Raw genomic sequence first — 15,121 nt, forward strand, 5'->3', positions numbered from 1 at the left:
GCCGGTAATAGTGGTAGTGGTATAGAAATTTTGAAATCATATTACATAACAACATTTGGTCCGTAACCCTTAAAACTTTCATTTATTCTCGTCAGTTTCATGTTACATAATATCTTTTTCCACAAAATTGCGTTTTACTGATCATGTCTGAACGTGATGGATTAGTCATTATCAACTCTTGGTTATCTTCACTTATTTTATAACTTGGGCCTTTTGGATTCTACGCAACTAGAAATGCATCTCTATATATTTAGCAATGAGGAAGGTTGTAGGCTACTACTCCAGAAAGACACATGCACAAAATCATAAATGCATTGAGTAGTTGTTATACCTGTTGTGTATCATTGGGAAATAAGGCAGCAGCTAACTCTGGAGGTAGTGAACCACCTTCCTTCGCTTTAATGTAGCCAAAAAGTGCTGCCATTTGAGCCTCCATAGTTGCAAGTTTTTGGTTCACCAATGCAGAACTGCCGCTTGAAGTACTACCACGAAAAGAGCCAAACTCCATACCGCTAAGTCGTGTGGTAGTATGCTTAAAAGCAATAGTAGGAACCACTCCCATTCCCATTCCTCGAACACGGCCAGAATGCTCTTTTCCAAATATCTTGCCAACAATATCATTTGGAGAAATTTCAGAATAAGCATCAGGGTTTTCAGCTATATGATTGCAAATTTTCTCCTACAAACCAAATAATAAATAACCAATGAATAACATTCATTTCCTTCAATTCTAAAACAATGAACATAAATTTAAAATAATTTGGGAGGTAGATTATCAATTTACCCCTATCTTCTGAGCTTCTTCGTTCACATACTTCCCATCTGCACTTTTGTGGGTCATATCCCATATTGGACCCCGGCCGAGGCTTACCAGCCTCAAGAGTCTAGATCAAAAAGTATAATTTTGAATCAAATAACTTAATAGTCAACTTAAACAATGAATTAGCTACATATAGTAATAGACAAACATACTAGGATATGTCTTTTCCTCGCGAAAGTCATGGCGCCGCACGTATGATTAAAAATCTGTTTCTTTCTTGCTTCTTTGTTTCGCTTGCACATTTCCTATACAAGTGAGACTATATTACTTTCTATGATTTAACAACTGATTATTTAAAAAAAAAATCAATATATAATGAAAAATGAAGTATACCATAGTCTCGGGTTTCAAGCGATATTCAACAAATTTCACCCAATGGTCCAAGGGAATATTCTCAGGTTTATTGTTGACAATTTCATTCTTGCTCAAAGTAGGATCGAAGTTATCATCAAATAGTTTAAGTCTATACTCTCTCCACTTTTTGCCAATTGAACCCTCAATATATCTTTTAGCTAGATCTTCAACTTCATTGAAACAGAATCGACGCTTCAAATAACAAGAATGTTAGTTAATTACAATTTTACAAAGACAAACTATAAAAACATAAGTAGAGTTAAAATTATTTTACCACAAAGAGGTCTTTCCATTGTGTCTCAAAATAATCAGCTGGCATATCTGACCACTTATCCAAACTTATAGGAAAAAAGGGACTATGTATTGCTAGTAATCCACATACTCCAGAAAGCAAACCAGCAGCCTCTCCAATAGGTGAATGTTGGTCATCAAAATCCACAATGACTCGCAATCCATCAGGCAAGTTATTGATGTCCTTAACCATCAAATGGAGTTTTCGAATTGCATCATTCTCTTCATCTGTTGAGATATGAATATTATGTTATTAAAAAATATGTAAACAAGAGACAACACAAGACTAAATCTATTTATATCGATATATAAGCATACCTAGTGCATCTACAGACCAATAATGGGTAGATTCTCGTCCAACTCTACGTCGAGGACGTGCGGCCATTGGTTGCGCAGATTGCGACGTTAGATTAGGTGGCTGAACTGGTACATTAGCTTCATGTTGTGAGGAAGTTGGATTGGTTGGCTGAACTGGTACATTAGCTTCATGTTGGGAGGAAGTTTGATTGGGAGGTTGAATAGGTGCATTAGCTTCACGTTGCAAGCGTGTTTGATTTGGTATTTGAGACGATATACTTGCAGCAACCAGTGTAGGGGATTCATTTTGTGATGCATGTGGAGCTTGAGTTTGATCATTGGAGGCAGATACAACCTGTGTAGTGCGTGTAACCCATGTAGAGCGTGCAACCCTTTGTTGTGTAGATTGCAAGGATGTTTGATTGTGTGGCTGAACTGATACCTTTGCTCCATGATGTGAACTTGCAACCTCTTCTTGTGGATGTCGTGAGGAAGTTAGATTGGGGAAAGATGCACCATGTGAAGAGCTCTCATTTGATACTTTAAGGAAATTCTTTATCCTCTTGGGCTTTGGCATTGCTGCATATGTAAATTAAAGAAATCAGTAACAAATGATTTGAATAATTATAATGCTAAATTTAAAGAACTTTATTCAAACATAACTTTATAGACATGCTAAGCATAGAACTAGTTGCATATAACAATGATATTAATGGTTAAAAATCATAGAAGGATAGTATGTCTTAACATTAACACGTCAAAATCATAGAAGAATATTAACATTCCCCTCTCATTAATTCATTCCTCATCATCTGCGTCCTCCCTTATCAAAGATAGATCATCAGAGTCTTGAAAAAATTGACTCAAGTCTTGATCGGGACAAATTTCAGTATCTATTTGGTCTCCCATATCATACAAGTCTCTTGGCTTTAAATGGACAACAACACTCCAGTCTTTACTCATCTCATCATTAACATAATAGACCATTTGAGCTTGTGAAGCCTCAATGTACGGATCATGATCTTCACGGTCACCTGTGTGAATCACTCGGGATAAATTAATGGAACTGAAACCCCATGCATCTTTTTTAAACCCCCTATCTGTAGTTGTGTCAGCCCATGTACATTTGAATAAAGTAACTTTAAAACCAGAGTAGTTAAGCTCAATGATATCTTGTAATTTTCCATAATATGACAAATCGGCTTCTCTAACATTTCCATCTGCACTGCTAGCAACACAGGATGTTGCAGATGTTAAATAAACTCCGCTGTTTTGGGTTTTAAATCCATGCTCTCGGGCAACTGTTCGGAATTTGAATCCATTAATATTAAATGCAGAACATCTTCTAGCTTGTGCTGATGGGTTGCAAGATACTTCAGATCATCTGGTACTGTACTTGATATGTCGGGGTTTATAATCTAAAATGACAATGAAAGAATGTCTTAGAACTTTCATAAATTTATAAACATCCATCAAATGATCAGCAACAACTTTGTTATATATTTAACCTTACCCTTCGAGGAAACCAGTCCATGAAATCTTTATTTACTATTTTCTCTATCTCTGTTGTTGTCGGTCTACGTCCCTTAGATTTCCTCCGCAAGTAGTCCTTAAATTCACTACATAAACAATCAATATGAATTTAGGATTCTTAATATCATATATGTCTTTACAAATCTGATATCATTTACAAATCATCGAGGTACTCACTCTATATAAGGCTTGACTTGTGGACAATTAAATAACACATAACGATGTGCTTGAATTTTCACCATATCTGATAGCTCAAAAGTTTGGAATGCTCTACTGCTTTACCCATTGGTGGAAAAATTGTAGATGTACGTGATGAGGCTCTATCATCAGGATAATCATCAACACGTGCAGGTCTATTGATTCGAGTCTCAATCCCTTCTACATATAGAGAGCAAAAGGTGAGAGCCTCTTCAGCAACATATCCTTCAGCAATAGAACCTTCGGGTTGTGCCTTATTCCTAACATAGCCTTTTAAGTGTCCCAAATACCTAGAAAGGGAATTGAAAATTAGTATATTGGAATCAGCCAAAGGAGGGGAGGGGGGTTAAAATAATAGTCTCAAAAAGATGCATATTGTTTACCTTTCAATGGGATACATCCAGCGATAGTGTACTGGACCTCCAAGTTTTGCTTCACCCACAAGATGAATCGTCAAATGAACCATGATTGTAAAGAACGAAGGAGGGAATAACATTTCTAAGTGACAAAGAGTGAGAATGATTCGATCCTGGAGCCTATCAAGATCCAAGAGACTCAAACTCTTGGCACATAATTGACGAAAGAATGAACACAACTCTATTAACACTGCAGTCACATTGTCTGGTAGGACATTTCGTATTGCTAAAGGTAGTAATTGCTCCAAAAGAACATGACAGTCATGGCTTTTCATTCCAACAAGCTTACGATTTTTTAAGTCAACACACCTTGAGATATTGCTTGAGTACCCATCTGGCACTGTAGTATTCTTCAAAGTTTGTAAGAAGACATCTTTCTTTGAATTTGACATAGTAAATATAGATGGGAGAAATTTGTCATTATCATCAGGCCAAAGATCCTTCCTTATACGCATTTTTTTAAGATCCTTCCGAGCATTAAGATTGTCTTTTGATTTCCCAGAATCATTGAGCAAAGTGTATACAACATTATCACATACATTTTTCTCAATGTGCATTGGATCTAAATTATGACGCAACAAGTTGGACTCCCAATAAGGAAGATCAAAAAATATGCTTTTCTTCCTCCATTGTTTCTTAATATCTTCAATTGTTGGCTTTTCTTCTTCTTCGATTGGTCTCTTTATTTTTCCAGCTGGTCTCTTTCTTTTTCTAATTGGTCTCTCTCCTTCTTCAACCGGCTTCTTTCCTTTTTCAACTGGTTTCTTTCCTTTTTCAATTGATTTCTTTCCTTTTTCAACTGGTTTCTTCCCTCGAGTTTTTTTACCTTTATCATTAGATTCTGGCTCCTTCCCAAAAGTAACATCAATGTTCTTAAGCTGATTTAATATGTCCAACACCGACAAAGTTGAAGGGGGTTCCCTTTCCTCAAATTTTCCATTAAAACGAGACCGATTCAATCGAAATTTATGACCTTTTTTTAAAAATCGCCGGTGACCCATAAAACACCATTTCCTACCATTCTTTAGTCTACAACTATCCGTTTCAAACTTACAAGTGGGGCATGCTAAACCAGTGTATGTGTTCCACCCAGATAAAGTACCAAGCCCTGGAAAGTCACTAATTGTCCACATCAAAGCTGCCTTCAACGTAAACATTTCATTTTTTGATGAATCTAATGTACGCACTCCATCATACCACATTTCGTTCAACTCTTTGATGAGAGGTTGTAAGTACACATCAATGTTATTTCCCGGGGCTAGTTTCCCAGGAATGATCATGGAAAGGATCATTGATGTTTGCTTCATGCACTCCCATGGAGGGCGATTGTATGGGATAAGAACCACCGGCCAAATGCTGTAGTTTGAACTCATAACTCCAAAAGGGTTAAAGCCATCGGTGGATAGTCCAAGTCGTACATTTCGAGGATCTGCTGCAAATTCAGGATGAAGTAAGTCAAACGTTTTCCATGCCTCGGAATCTTTAGGATGTCGCATCAGCCCATCTTGGTTACCATCCAATGCATGCCAACTCATAGACTCTGCGGTTTTGGAACCCATAAATAGCCTCTGCAATCTTGGCTTTAGTGGAAAGTAGCGCAATATCTTTGCAGGTTGTTTCTTCTTGTTATCCTTCCACTTAGATGTCTTGCATATTTTGCATTCTTCCAATTCTTGATTTTCTTCACCCCAATATAACATACAATCATTTGGGCAAGCAGGTATCTTAATATAACCAAGACCAAGTTTGTTGATGATTTCCTTAGCCTCGTAGAATGAATTAGGAATCTTTGCATCTACGAACACGTCTTTTAACAATTCCAGAATCATAGTCATGGCTTTGTCACTCATTCTACACAAGCACTTTATATGATACAATTTAACTATAAATGACAATTTTGAATACTTTGTACACCCTTCATATAATTCTTCATTTGCGTCCTTTAACAACTCATAAGTCTCGACATCGTCTGCATCACGTGTCGAGTTATGCCCTTCATTGTTATGCACAGAGGATGGAACAGCATCGTCCAGGTTGTTTCGACCAATTCCAAATGCATCATTGACCATGTTTTCCATTGGATTTTGTGGTTGAAAAGTATCTTCTGCAACACAGGTTCTTTGAACTGCCTCAGACGCGATTACATTTGGTCTTTCACCATGTCAAGTCCAAATTTTGTAATTTTTCGGAAAAGGTCTATTTTTTAGGTGTATGTAAACTTCATCCCATGTTCCCCCCTTCTTGAAACCACATTTTGAACACGGACACTTAATTGTAAGTACATCAGCAGGTTGATGTTCAAATGCAAAATTTAAAAAGTGAATTATCCCAATTTCATATTCAGGTGTGCCTAGTGGTTTGCAAATCCATGATTTATCAATTGACATGACTACAAAAAAAATATATTAAAGCATTGCATCTTAAGATTCATAACTACCAAATTGTAATAATCACTGATGATGAATTAAGATATATAATTATATAGACAATGTATAAAGGTACAAGGAACGCATCTCATACCTCCTCCACAGTTTTGAGATTTCAGACGGCAATTTTGGTGCAACGGCAATTGATGTGCTGACAGTTAAAGTAGTTATATGGGACAAACAGAAAATGAAGTGTTAAAAGTATAGTACAGAATGAATTGAAGTATATTTGAATCACAAGGAAACTAAAATCAATGATTTGGCAAGCAAAAAATCATGTATTTGATTTTTTATGTTATCTAGAAAAGCCAAAAAAAAATAAAATAATAATATCCACTGTTATCTATCTGCAGATTATGGCAGCAAGCCAACAATCCACCATAAAACATGGTGTTGTGGTCTATGTTAGATATAATAGGTGTTGTGGCCTATGGCAGCTGCCACAGCACAATGGTGGTGCTCATCTAATTTTACAATATGAAAAGTGTAGTTTGAGAAAATGTTTGAAATATGCAAATGAAATTTATAACGAAAATGTAATTATTTGAAGAATCAGACCACTATATATTGACTAGATTTGGATGCCGAACTCCCACATAATTGACTTGATTTTAAACTAATCAGAGCATCAATACAAGAGATCAAACAAACAATTATAGAAGACTACAATGACTAGCTTTATTTGTATATGCATTAAATTATTTCTTATAAATCTAGAAATTCAGCAAGTTTTGCAATTGGCAAGAACCAGAATCAAGAACATCTGAACAGTAGTGTCGTGTGATTCCAATAGAGCGGAATAGAAAAATCTGGAATGAAAGAGAAATCATGAAGATGGCATGATGCCGTGTACAGCTAGCTTGGGGCAAAAACAAGTTAAACAAACTTTTGCGGATCTATGTTAGTCTGGCCTAAGAATCTCAAGCAATTAGTAATTCCCCCACTAGATGTTGATATCCAAATCGTATGAGAAGAACCACATTAATAAAACAGAGAATCAAATCAAAGCACTGATGACTCGGCATAACAAACAAAGGAGGAATCGTTTAAATTATCTTTAGAATCCATGTAGTATCCCATACAAGGTCAAATACACAAGGATAGTTTACTGCACGAGAAGATAAAAAAAATAAACTTCAGTTAGCTTCTTCTTGGATCTAACAAAGCAATTAGGAAGCCCTCAAGAATTTACCCAGCAAAAGTGAAACCAAAAGAGCCGGCATCACAACAACCAGAAAACACGTGCAACCAAGAAATCCAACAAAAACTGGATTTGTTCTAAACCTAATTAAGACACATAAACCAGTAAAGCAAATTATGCAATAAATCGAAAGCCTTGAACCTAAATACATGTGCATAAATGGGAATGTGCTGAAACAGATATATGCAGAGACAGAGACCACATAACACAACAGTAACAGAATTGCGCAAGAAACAAAAGTATAGAAATATTAAAACTAATATATACAATGGATAAGATCTATGTAACTTCAGTTAGTTGAATTGTATGTGACAAAATAAGTCATTGAGAAACTGTTGCACTTCTAGAAGTAGACTCTAGAGGAAGGAAAAAATTTCTGGAGGAGAAGGAGGCAGCAAGTATAAAGTATAAACATACTTTGGCTACAATTAATTTGGCTTATGACAGAAAGCTCAGCTACGAAGGATATGCTTTTTTTTTACAATACTCAATGATCATCTCCATCCTTGTATTCTCTACCTAACCAAATAGCTAACTAACTACTCAAACAAGTAACAAATCTTAACTACTCTTTTTTCCCTTTATTCTATCCCTTATCAACTACAGAAGTTGTAGCAACTGCACACATCAGCTGTTACACAACTTACTATCATGCCTAAAACACCAAAAAAAACACATACAAGGACCCAAAATGCAATCCAAGCCACAACAAAGACACACCATAGCAGAAAAACAACAGAGGCCTGCCACTTCTGCTGGACCAGCAGCCAAACAGCACCACTCAGACACCAAAAACAGGCACAAACAGAGACGAAAAAACTCCACTACCTCCTCTTAACTACTCTTATTTTCCCTTTATTCTATCCCTTATCAACTCCTAACTACTAAGATAAGAACAATGATTCTCTATCATTTAATTGCACAGTAGAAAGGTTCCACCAACAAACTAAAATGAAGTAATAAGTATAGTTGAGTGGTTCCCACTTATAAATGACTATCAGCCATGCTCAACACAAATAGGAAACAAATATATATACAAAACAAACACCAATTGGTGAAGAGAAAAGTAGGGTGGTTTGATCATGTTGAAAGAATTTCAATTAAGGCTCCGGTAAGAAAAGTAGATCAAAGAAAACTTTAGGAGAAACGATTAAACAAGGCCATAGGATAAACAATTTAACCGAAAATTTTGACTTTTCTAGAGTCAAATGGCATCAATTCAGAAGATCTTTATAGGAAAAAAAATTAAGGTTACAAGTATGTTTGAACTCATCTCACACAAATTGAAACCATTTAAGGTACACAAATTGGAAAAGAATCACCTTAGTTCATTGTTCATCTAAAGTTGTTATGACATCCCAAAAAAAATAAATAGAACTCAACCAAAATTAAAATAACCAAGCTAGAGAGTAATTATTCAACAAAACATAAAAAAATGGAAATAAAATAAACATAAAACAAAAAAAAATCATAAACGTGTTATTTGATGGAACATATTGTATAAACATAAAAAGTGAAACACATAAAACAACAGTAATAAAAAAACATGTTAGTTATTTGAAAGGATCCTTTTCACAAACCTCTAGATCCTCCTGATTTGGCAGCAAACCCCCTCAAATAATCAAAATCTCTAGCTTAATCAAAACCTCCTCAAATAATCAACAGTAGATCTGCTTGTTTCTTGTCACAAACCTGAGTTTTTCTACCAGTAAAACAAAAAGCAAAAAAATCAATAACGAAAACAACAACAAATTCCAACAGCAGAAAGTCTTAATCATATAATCAAAATTGAACCTTATAATCAAAATTGAACCTTGTTAACCAACTAAAATCAAGAATAATACAAAGATGAGGGTTTGGGTATTTCAAACTAAGCAATCTTCAAACTCACCAAGTTGAGAGAAGACTTCGACAGGGACCAAAGATGAGGGTTTCAGAAATCGGTTGAAGATTGGGTTTGAGGGAATCGAATGGGTTGGGTGTTTGAGGGTTTTGTAATGAATTGAAAAAGATTGAGGAATCAGTGAAGAAAAGGACGGGAATCAAAGAAACATTGAGGAAGAAAGGGTTAGTTATAGTTTAGAAGAGATGGAAACGTGTTTGAGGGTTTTTGGAACATGGAGAAGGTTTGGAAAAAGATATAAGAGAAAAGGTTTGGAAAAAGATATAAATTTTGTTATAAAATAGTTTTGTTATAAAATATTTTATGTCAACAGAAAAGGACAAAAGAAAAAGATGGAGGGATTTTCTAAAAAATTGGGAAAAAAAAGAGGGAAGTTAGTGCGCCAAATATTGTGAGGTTAGGAAAGTTAAAATGGTTGATTTCGGCAGTCAAAAATGCCATAATATATAATGTAAATTATGCAACAAAATTTTGTTAATACTGGCGGTCAAAACCGCCGCAATGTACTGTAGATAGCGGCGGCTAGAAAAACTGCCGCAATACACCGGATATAGTGGCGGGTTACAGGGACCGCCAGTACAAAACCGCCGCAATTAACGCGTTTTTTTGTAGTGTAATGACGTCAGCTTCTGATGATCTTCAGAATCTCTTGTCTTCATAACCTCTTTTCTTCAGATGCTTCCTTGCAACTCAAGCTTCTCATTTGTTCTTCAGAACCTATGCTTTTAAAGACACTGAATTTTTGTCTATGGTCTTGCACACTTGAACAAATATTAGCATATCCAATTGACAATTTTTAATACCTTGTTATCATCAAAACTCAAAGCGTGATGTTAAACACATTTTGTTCCAACATATCTATCTATATATATATATATATATATATATATATATATATATATATATATATATATTAGAACTTAGAAATGAAAATTTATATTTAAATGATGAAGTGAAGCTCTTATTAAAGTGAACTTTCGTCGTGCTAGTGATTTGTTCGGCGGGCGAGGAGAACATGCCTTTCTTTTCCAATGGGTTTTTGCCAACTCAGTGTGACTTAGACCTACGATGCTTATTGGGATATCCATTTTCTTCGTTGAGTGAGCCATTTTCTTTTTTGTTTGATCCTTCATTGTTTGAGGACTTGGGTCACTGACTTGCATTGCTTAGTGAATTATATGCTTCGTTGCATCCTGATGAAAGAGCATCATATAATATTTTTGGCTTTGTTTTTAGTACTTTTATTTCCATTTGAAGACGAATAAGATTGTTTGGTATTTGTGTTGACTGCATTATTGCTAAAACAAATATTGTTCTGTAAGTTGGAACCAATGTTCCAACATGTGGTTAGGCAACTCTGTAAGATGTTGGATACAATGTTCCAACATCCTGGCACGGTTCAGTGTGCCTGAGTTCATGCCTACATGTACGCGCGCCCGTTATTGTTTAAGGAAACAATATTTCCTTAACTTATTAATCAAGCAACGCGCATATCATCTAAGAATCAGCTGTAGAATATTTCTAAAGTAGATATAATATTTTAGGAAATATTTGTTATTGATTTGGAACGCTCCTATAAATGTTCCGACATTTTAGGACTTTCCAGAATTGTTTCTGATTCTTGTTTTGCAAATTAGTTGAACCGATCTGCAGCATGCTGAAGCCCAATGATTTATTTAGCCCAAGCTGCTTCAGTATAAAAGGAAGACTTCAAAACCTAATTGCTCATTCAAGCCGACATACTAAAAGTTAGATTTTTAGGGTTTGAGTCTTCATGTATTCTGCTCTTGTATCGTTTGTGATGCAAGTTTAGAATCTCTTATTGTGTGCCTTTCTTGTGTCGCCAGTGATACTTGTTTAGGACTGTGTGTGTGAGTTTGATACTCTCTTGCACTAGACTGAAGTTGTGAAACAAGATACTAGTTGTTTGTGTTGGAAGGTAACTTATACTTTTGTTTTGGCTGAGGTCTGATAGGTCACAGGGGCAGTGTCTGACCATTAGGATAATGAGATGGGATCTCAGATCTAGGAGTTCCTAGGTTGAAGTCTATACGGGTAGGTCCTAGGTCATATAGTGTAAACGTGGAGTTTGCTGAGAGCTATTGAATAAGGACTACAATAGTGAATTTCCTTCCTGGCTTGGTAGCCCCCAGATGTAGGCGTGTTGTGCCGAACTGGGTGAACAAACTCACTGTGTTCTTTACCTTCTTGTTATTTATTTTCTTGTTTTTATTTCTGTTTATCACGTGATGTTGGAACATTAAACCGAACACTGCAAACGTTAAAACATCTGAAAGAACATATTAAAACAAGTGCACTAGAATTTCAATTGGCATCAGAGCAGGCACCCTGCCTGTTTTAAGGTGAGCTCTAGGGAGTTCTATTCTAGCATCATGGACAAGGAAGGTGGATTTGTAAACAGGCCCCTTCTGTTGGATGGCTCTAACTATGACTACTGGAAATCATGCATGAGTGCTTTTCTCAAATCCATTGACAGCAAAACCTGGAAGGCAGTTCTGAAAGGTTGGGAACATCCTGTGACACTTGATGCTGATGGTAACAGGACTGATGTGTTGAAACCAGAAGAAGAATGGAGTGCTGCTGAAGATGAATTGGCTCTTGGAAACTCAAAGGCATTGAATGCTCTGGTCAATGGTGTAGACAAGAACATGTTCAGGTTGATCAAGCAATGTACTATGGCTAAGGATGCTTGGGAGATTATCAAAACTGTTCATGAAGGTACTACTAAGGTAAAGAGTTCTAAATTTCAACTCCTTACTACAAAGTTTGAGAATTTGAGAATGCTGGAGGATGAAAGTATTCAAGATTATCATCTGAATATTCTTGATATTGCAAACTCTTTTGAGTCTCTTGGAGAGAAAATTTCTGATGATAAACTAGTTAGGAAAATTATCAGATCTCTACCTAAGAGGTTTGACATGAAAGTTACAGCTATTGAAGAGGCTCAGGACATCTCAAGCTTGAGGGTTGATGAATTGATAGGGTCCCTGCAAAATTTTGAAATAACTGTCAACAGCAAAACTGATAAGAAAGGCAAGGGGATAACTTTTGCTTCTTGTGTAGAACCTGATGAGTCACAAGCAAATCAAGAAGATGATGAAGACATGGCAGAGTCTCTAGCACTTCTTGGGAGACAGTTCAAGAAGATTTTCAAAAGGTTTGAAAGAAGTTCCAGTTCAAATAGTCAGAACATCCGACCCAACATTGAAAATTAACCTAGTAAAGAGAAGGTAACAAGACCTGATGAAATGGACTCTCGCTACAAAGGTGTACAATGTCATGAATGTGAAGGGTATTGTCACATCAGAACAAAATGTGCCACTTTTCTAAATAAACAGAAGGAAAGTTTGGCTGTGTCTTGGACAGATGAAGATGACTCAGATGATGAGGTAAAAGCTGAATCTGCTAATCATGTCTCTGCCCTAGCTGGTAGAATTATGTCAGATACTGAGTCTTGTAAGGAAGAAATGTCGTATGATGAGCTTGATATATCCTACTATGACCTGATGGCTAAAAATACTGAATTAACCTAAAAAGTTGAGGAACAAGCAAGGGAGATTGCATATCTGCAAGATGAAAGGTTTGATAATCCGGCTCACATCTCAGAACTCAATGATGAACTGTCAAGGTTGAATCTTCAACTGGAACAGATGAAAGAACAGACTGGAATGAAATCACCAGAATCAATGTTCAAACATCTAAAGGTACATCAGACTAAGAAGAAATCAAAGTCTTGGGTATGTGATCACTGTAAAGAGAAGGGACACATTAGACCCTACTGCTTCAAGCTGCAAGGAGAGTTCTTCCAAGAAAGAATGGAACCACAGAAACACCAAGACTGGGTTAATTTCTCACACATCCCTTAGAGCATCATCTAAAGAAGACTGATATTTTGATAGTGGTTGTTCAAGACATATGACTGGTGTAGAAACCTATCTGGAAGATGTAAGACCTTATGTTACCAGCTATGTTACTTTTAGTGATGGAGCTAAAGGAAAGATTGTAGGAATTGGAAACCTGATTAAACATGGGTTGCCAAGACTTGATGATGTGCTACTAGTTAAAGGATTAACTGCAAATTTAATTAGCATTAGTCAACTGTGTGATCTAGGACTGAAAGTAAACTTCACCAAACCAGAATGTAAGATTTCATATGAGAAAGGAGAAGTACTTATGAGAGGAGCAAGGTCCAAAGACAATTGCTATCTTTGGGTATCTCAGGAAGAGTCATTCATCTCAACATGCCTTTTAAGCAAAGAAGAAGAGATCAAGTTGTGGCATCAAAGGATGGGTCATTTACATCTGAAAGGGATGAAGAAAGCCTTGTCATCAGAAGCTATTAGAGGTCTACCAGATTTGAAGATTGGTGAAGGAAGCATATGTTGTGAATGTCAGATTGGCAAACAAACAAGGATGTCCCATCCAAGGCTGGAACATCAAGCAACCTCTAAAGTTCTTGAACTTTTGCACATGGATCTGATGGGACCTATGCAAGTTGATAGCATTGGTGGAAAAAGGTATGTTCTTGTTGTTGTCGATGATTTCTCTAGATTCACTTGGGTAAACTTTATTAGAGAAAAATCAGACACTTTTGATGTGTTTAAAGAGTTGTGTACACAACTACAAAGAGAAAAAGGTTGTGGGATTGTTAGAATCAGGAGTGATCATGGAACTAAATTTGAAAACTCTAAATTTGATGAACACTGTACAGAAGAAGGAATCAAACATGAATTCTCATCACCTATAACTCCTCAACAAAATGGTGTGGTTGAAAGAAAGAATATGACTCTTCAAGAATCAGCAAGATTCATGCTTCATGCTAAACACTTACCGTTTCTGGCCTGAAGTTATGTACACAGCCTGTCACATTCACAACAGGGTAACTCTGAGAACTGGTGCCACAAAAACTCTTTATGTGCTGTGGAAGGGAAGAAAACCTACTGTTAAATATTTCCATGTGTTTGGTAGCAAATGCTAGATCTTGTCAGATAGAGACTACAGAAGGAAGATGGATCCTAAGAGTGATGAATGATTTTTACTGGGTTACTCCACTAACAGCAGAGCCAACAGGGTTTTCAATTCCAAAACTGAAACTGTGATGGAATCTATTAATGTTGTGATAGATGATGTGCCTAAAGAAAGGGTTCCTGATGTTGATGCTGATGTTGAAACACCTACTCAGGAAACAAATGCACCTACCTAGGTGAATGAATCTGAACCAGAGAAAGATGAAAATGAAGATACAAGGCCAAATCAGATGTTCACCACTAAAGGTCATTCTACAAGAATACAGAAGAATCATCCTCAAGACCTTATCATTGGGAATCCTGATGAAGGAGTCACAACCAGAAGGTTAGTTGGAGTCATTGCCAACTCTTGCTTTGTGTCCAAGATTGAGCCTAAGAATGTCAAAGAAGCTCTGACAGATGAGTTCTGGATTGAAGCAATGCAAGAATAACTTAATCAATTCAAAAGGAGTGAAGTGTGGGATTTAGTTCCAAGACCTGAAGGTGTAAATGTAATAGGAACCAAGTGGATCTTCAAGATAAAGTCTGATGAACATGGGACTGTGACCAGAAACAAAGCAAGACTAGTAGCTCAAGGCTACACCCAGATAGAAGGTCTGGATTTTGATGAAACTTTTGCTCCTGTTGCTAGACT

At 36.4% G+C, this 15,121-nt stretch overlaps 1 protein-coding gene and 2 pseudogenes across 2 annotated transcripts; all 3 read right to left on the bottom strand.

The window, feature by feature from the left end:
• Positions 1–620: 620 nt before the first annotated feature.
• Positions 621–2,342, bottom strand: LOC146929892 (uncharacterized). Its single transcript, XM_085701596.1, has 6 exons — positions 1,784–2,342; positions 1,449–1,693; positions 1,154–1,366; positions 973–1,065; positions 785–884; positions 621–679 (listed from the first exon to the last, which is right to left on the bottom strand). Exons 1-6 carry the CDS (start codon positions 2,337–2,339, stop codon positions 654–656), a joined length of 1,233 nt encoding a protein of 410 aa, XP_085557722.1. The 5' UTR covers positions 2,340–2,342; the 3' UTR covers positions 621–653.
• Positions 2,343–2,555: 213 nt separating this feature from the next.
• On the bottom strand, positions 2,556–4,587 carry LOC146929893 (uncharacterized; annotated as a pseudogene). The gene is made up of 4 exons (XR_015007980.1): positions 3,877–4,587; positions 3,473–3,783; positions 3,276–3,381; positions 2,556–3,180 (listed from the first exon to the last, which is right to left on the bottom strand). The product of XR_015007980.1 is annotated as an uncharacterized LOC146929893 (transcript).
• On the bottom strand, positions 4,555–6,296 carry LOC146929894 (uncharacterized; annotated as a pseudogene).
• Positions 6,297–15,121: the final 8,825 nt, after the last annotated feature.

The sequence above is a fragment of the Medicago sativa genome, chromosome 4 (genome assembly GCF_051527215.1).
Source record: "Medicago sativa cultivar Bolivia chromosome 4, Bolivia_mono, whole genome shotgun sequence".
Lineage (NCBI taxonomy): Eukaryota > Viridiplantae > Streptophyta > Magnoliopsida > Fabales > Fabaceae > Medicago > Medicago sativa.

Bases quoted from the DNA above. Each gene is read 5' to 3' on its own strand.
- LOC146929892 (XM_085701596.1), bottom strand. From the start codon at position 2,339: ATGCCAAAGCCCAAGAGGATAAAGAATTTCCTTAAAGTATCAAATGAG. The intron at 1,066-1,153 runs GTATACTTCATT...TCACTTGTATAG, and splicing joins GCTTGAAACCCGAGACTATG to GAAATGTGCAAGCGAAACAA. The intron at 885-972 runs GTATGTTTGTCT...TTTTTGATCTAG, and splicing joins CGAGGAAAAGACATATCCTA to ACTCTTGAGGCTGGTAAGCC.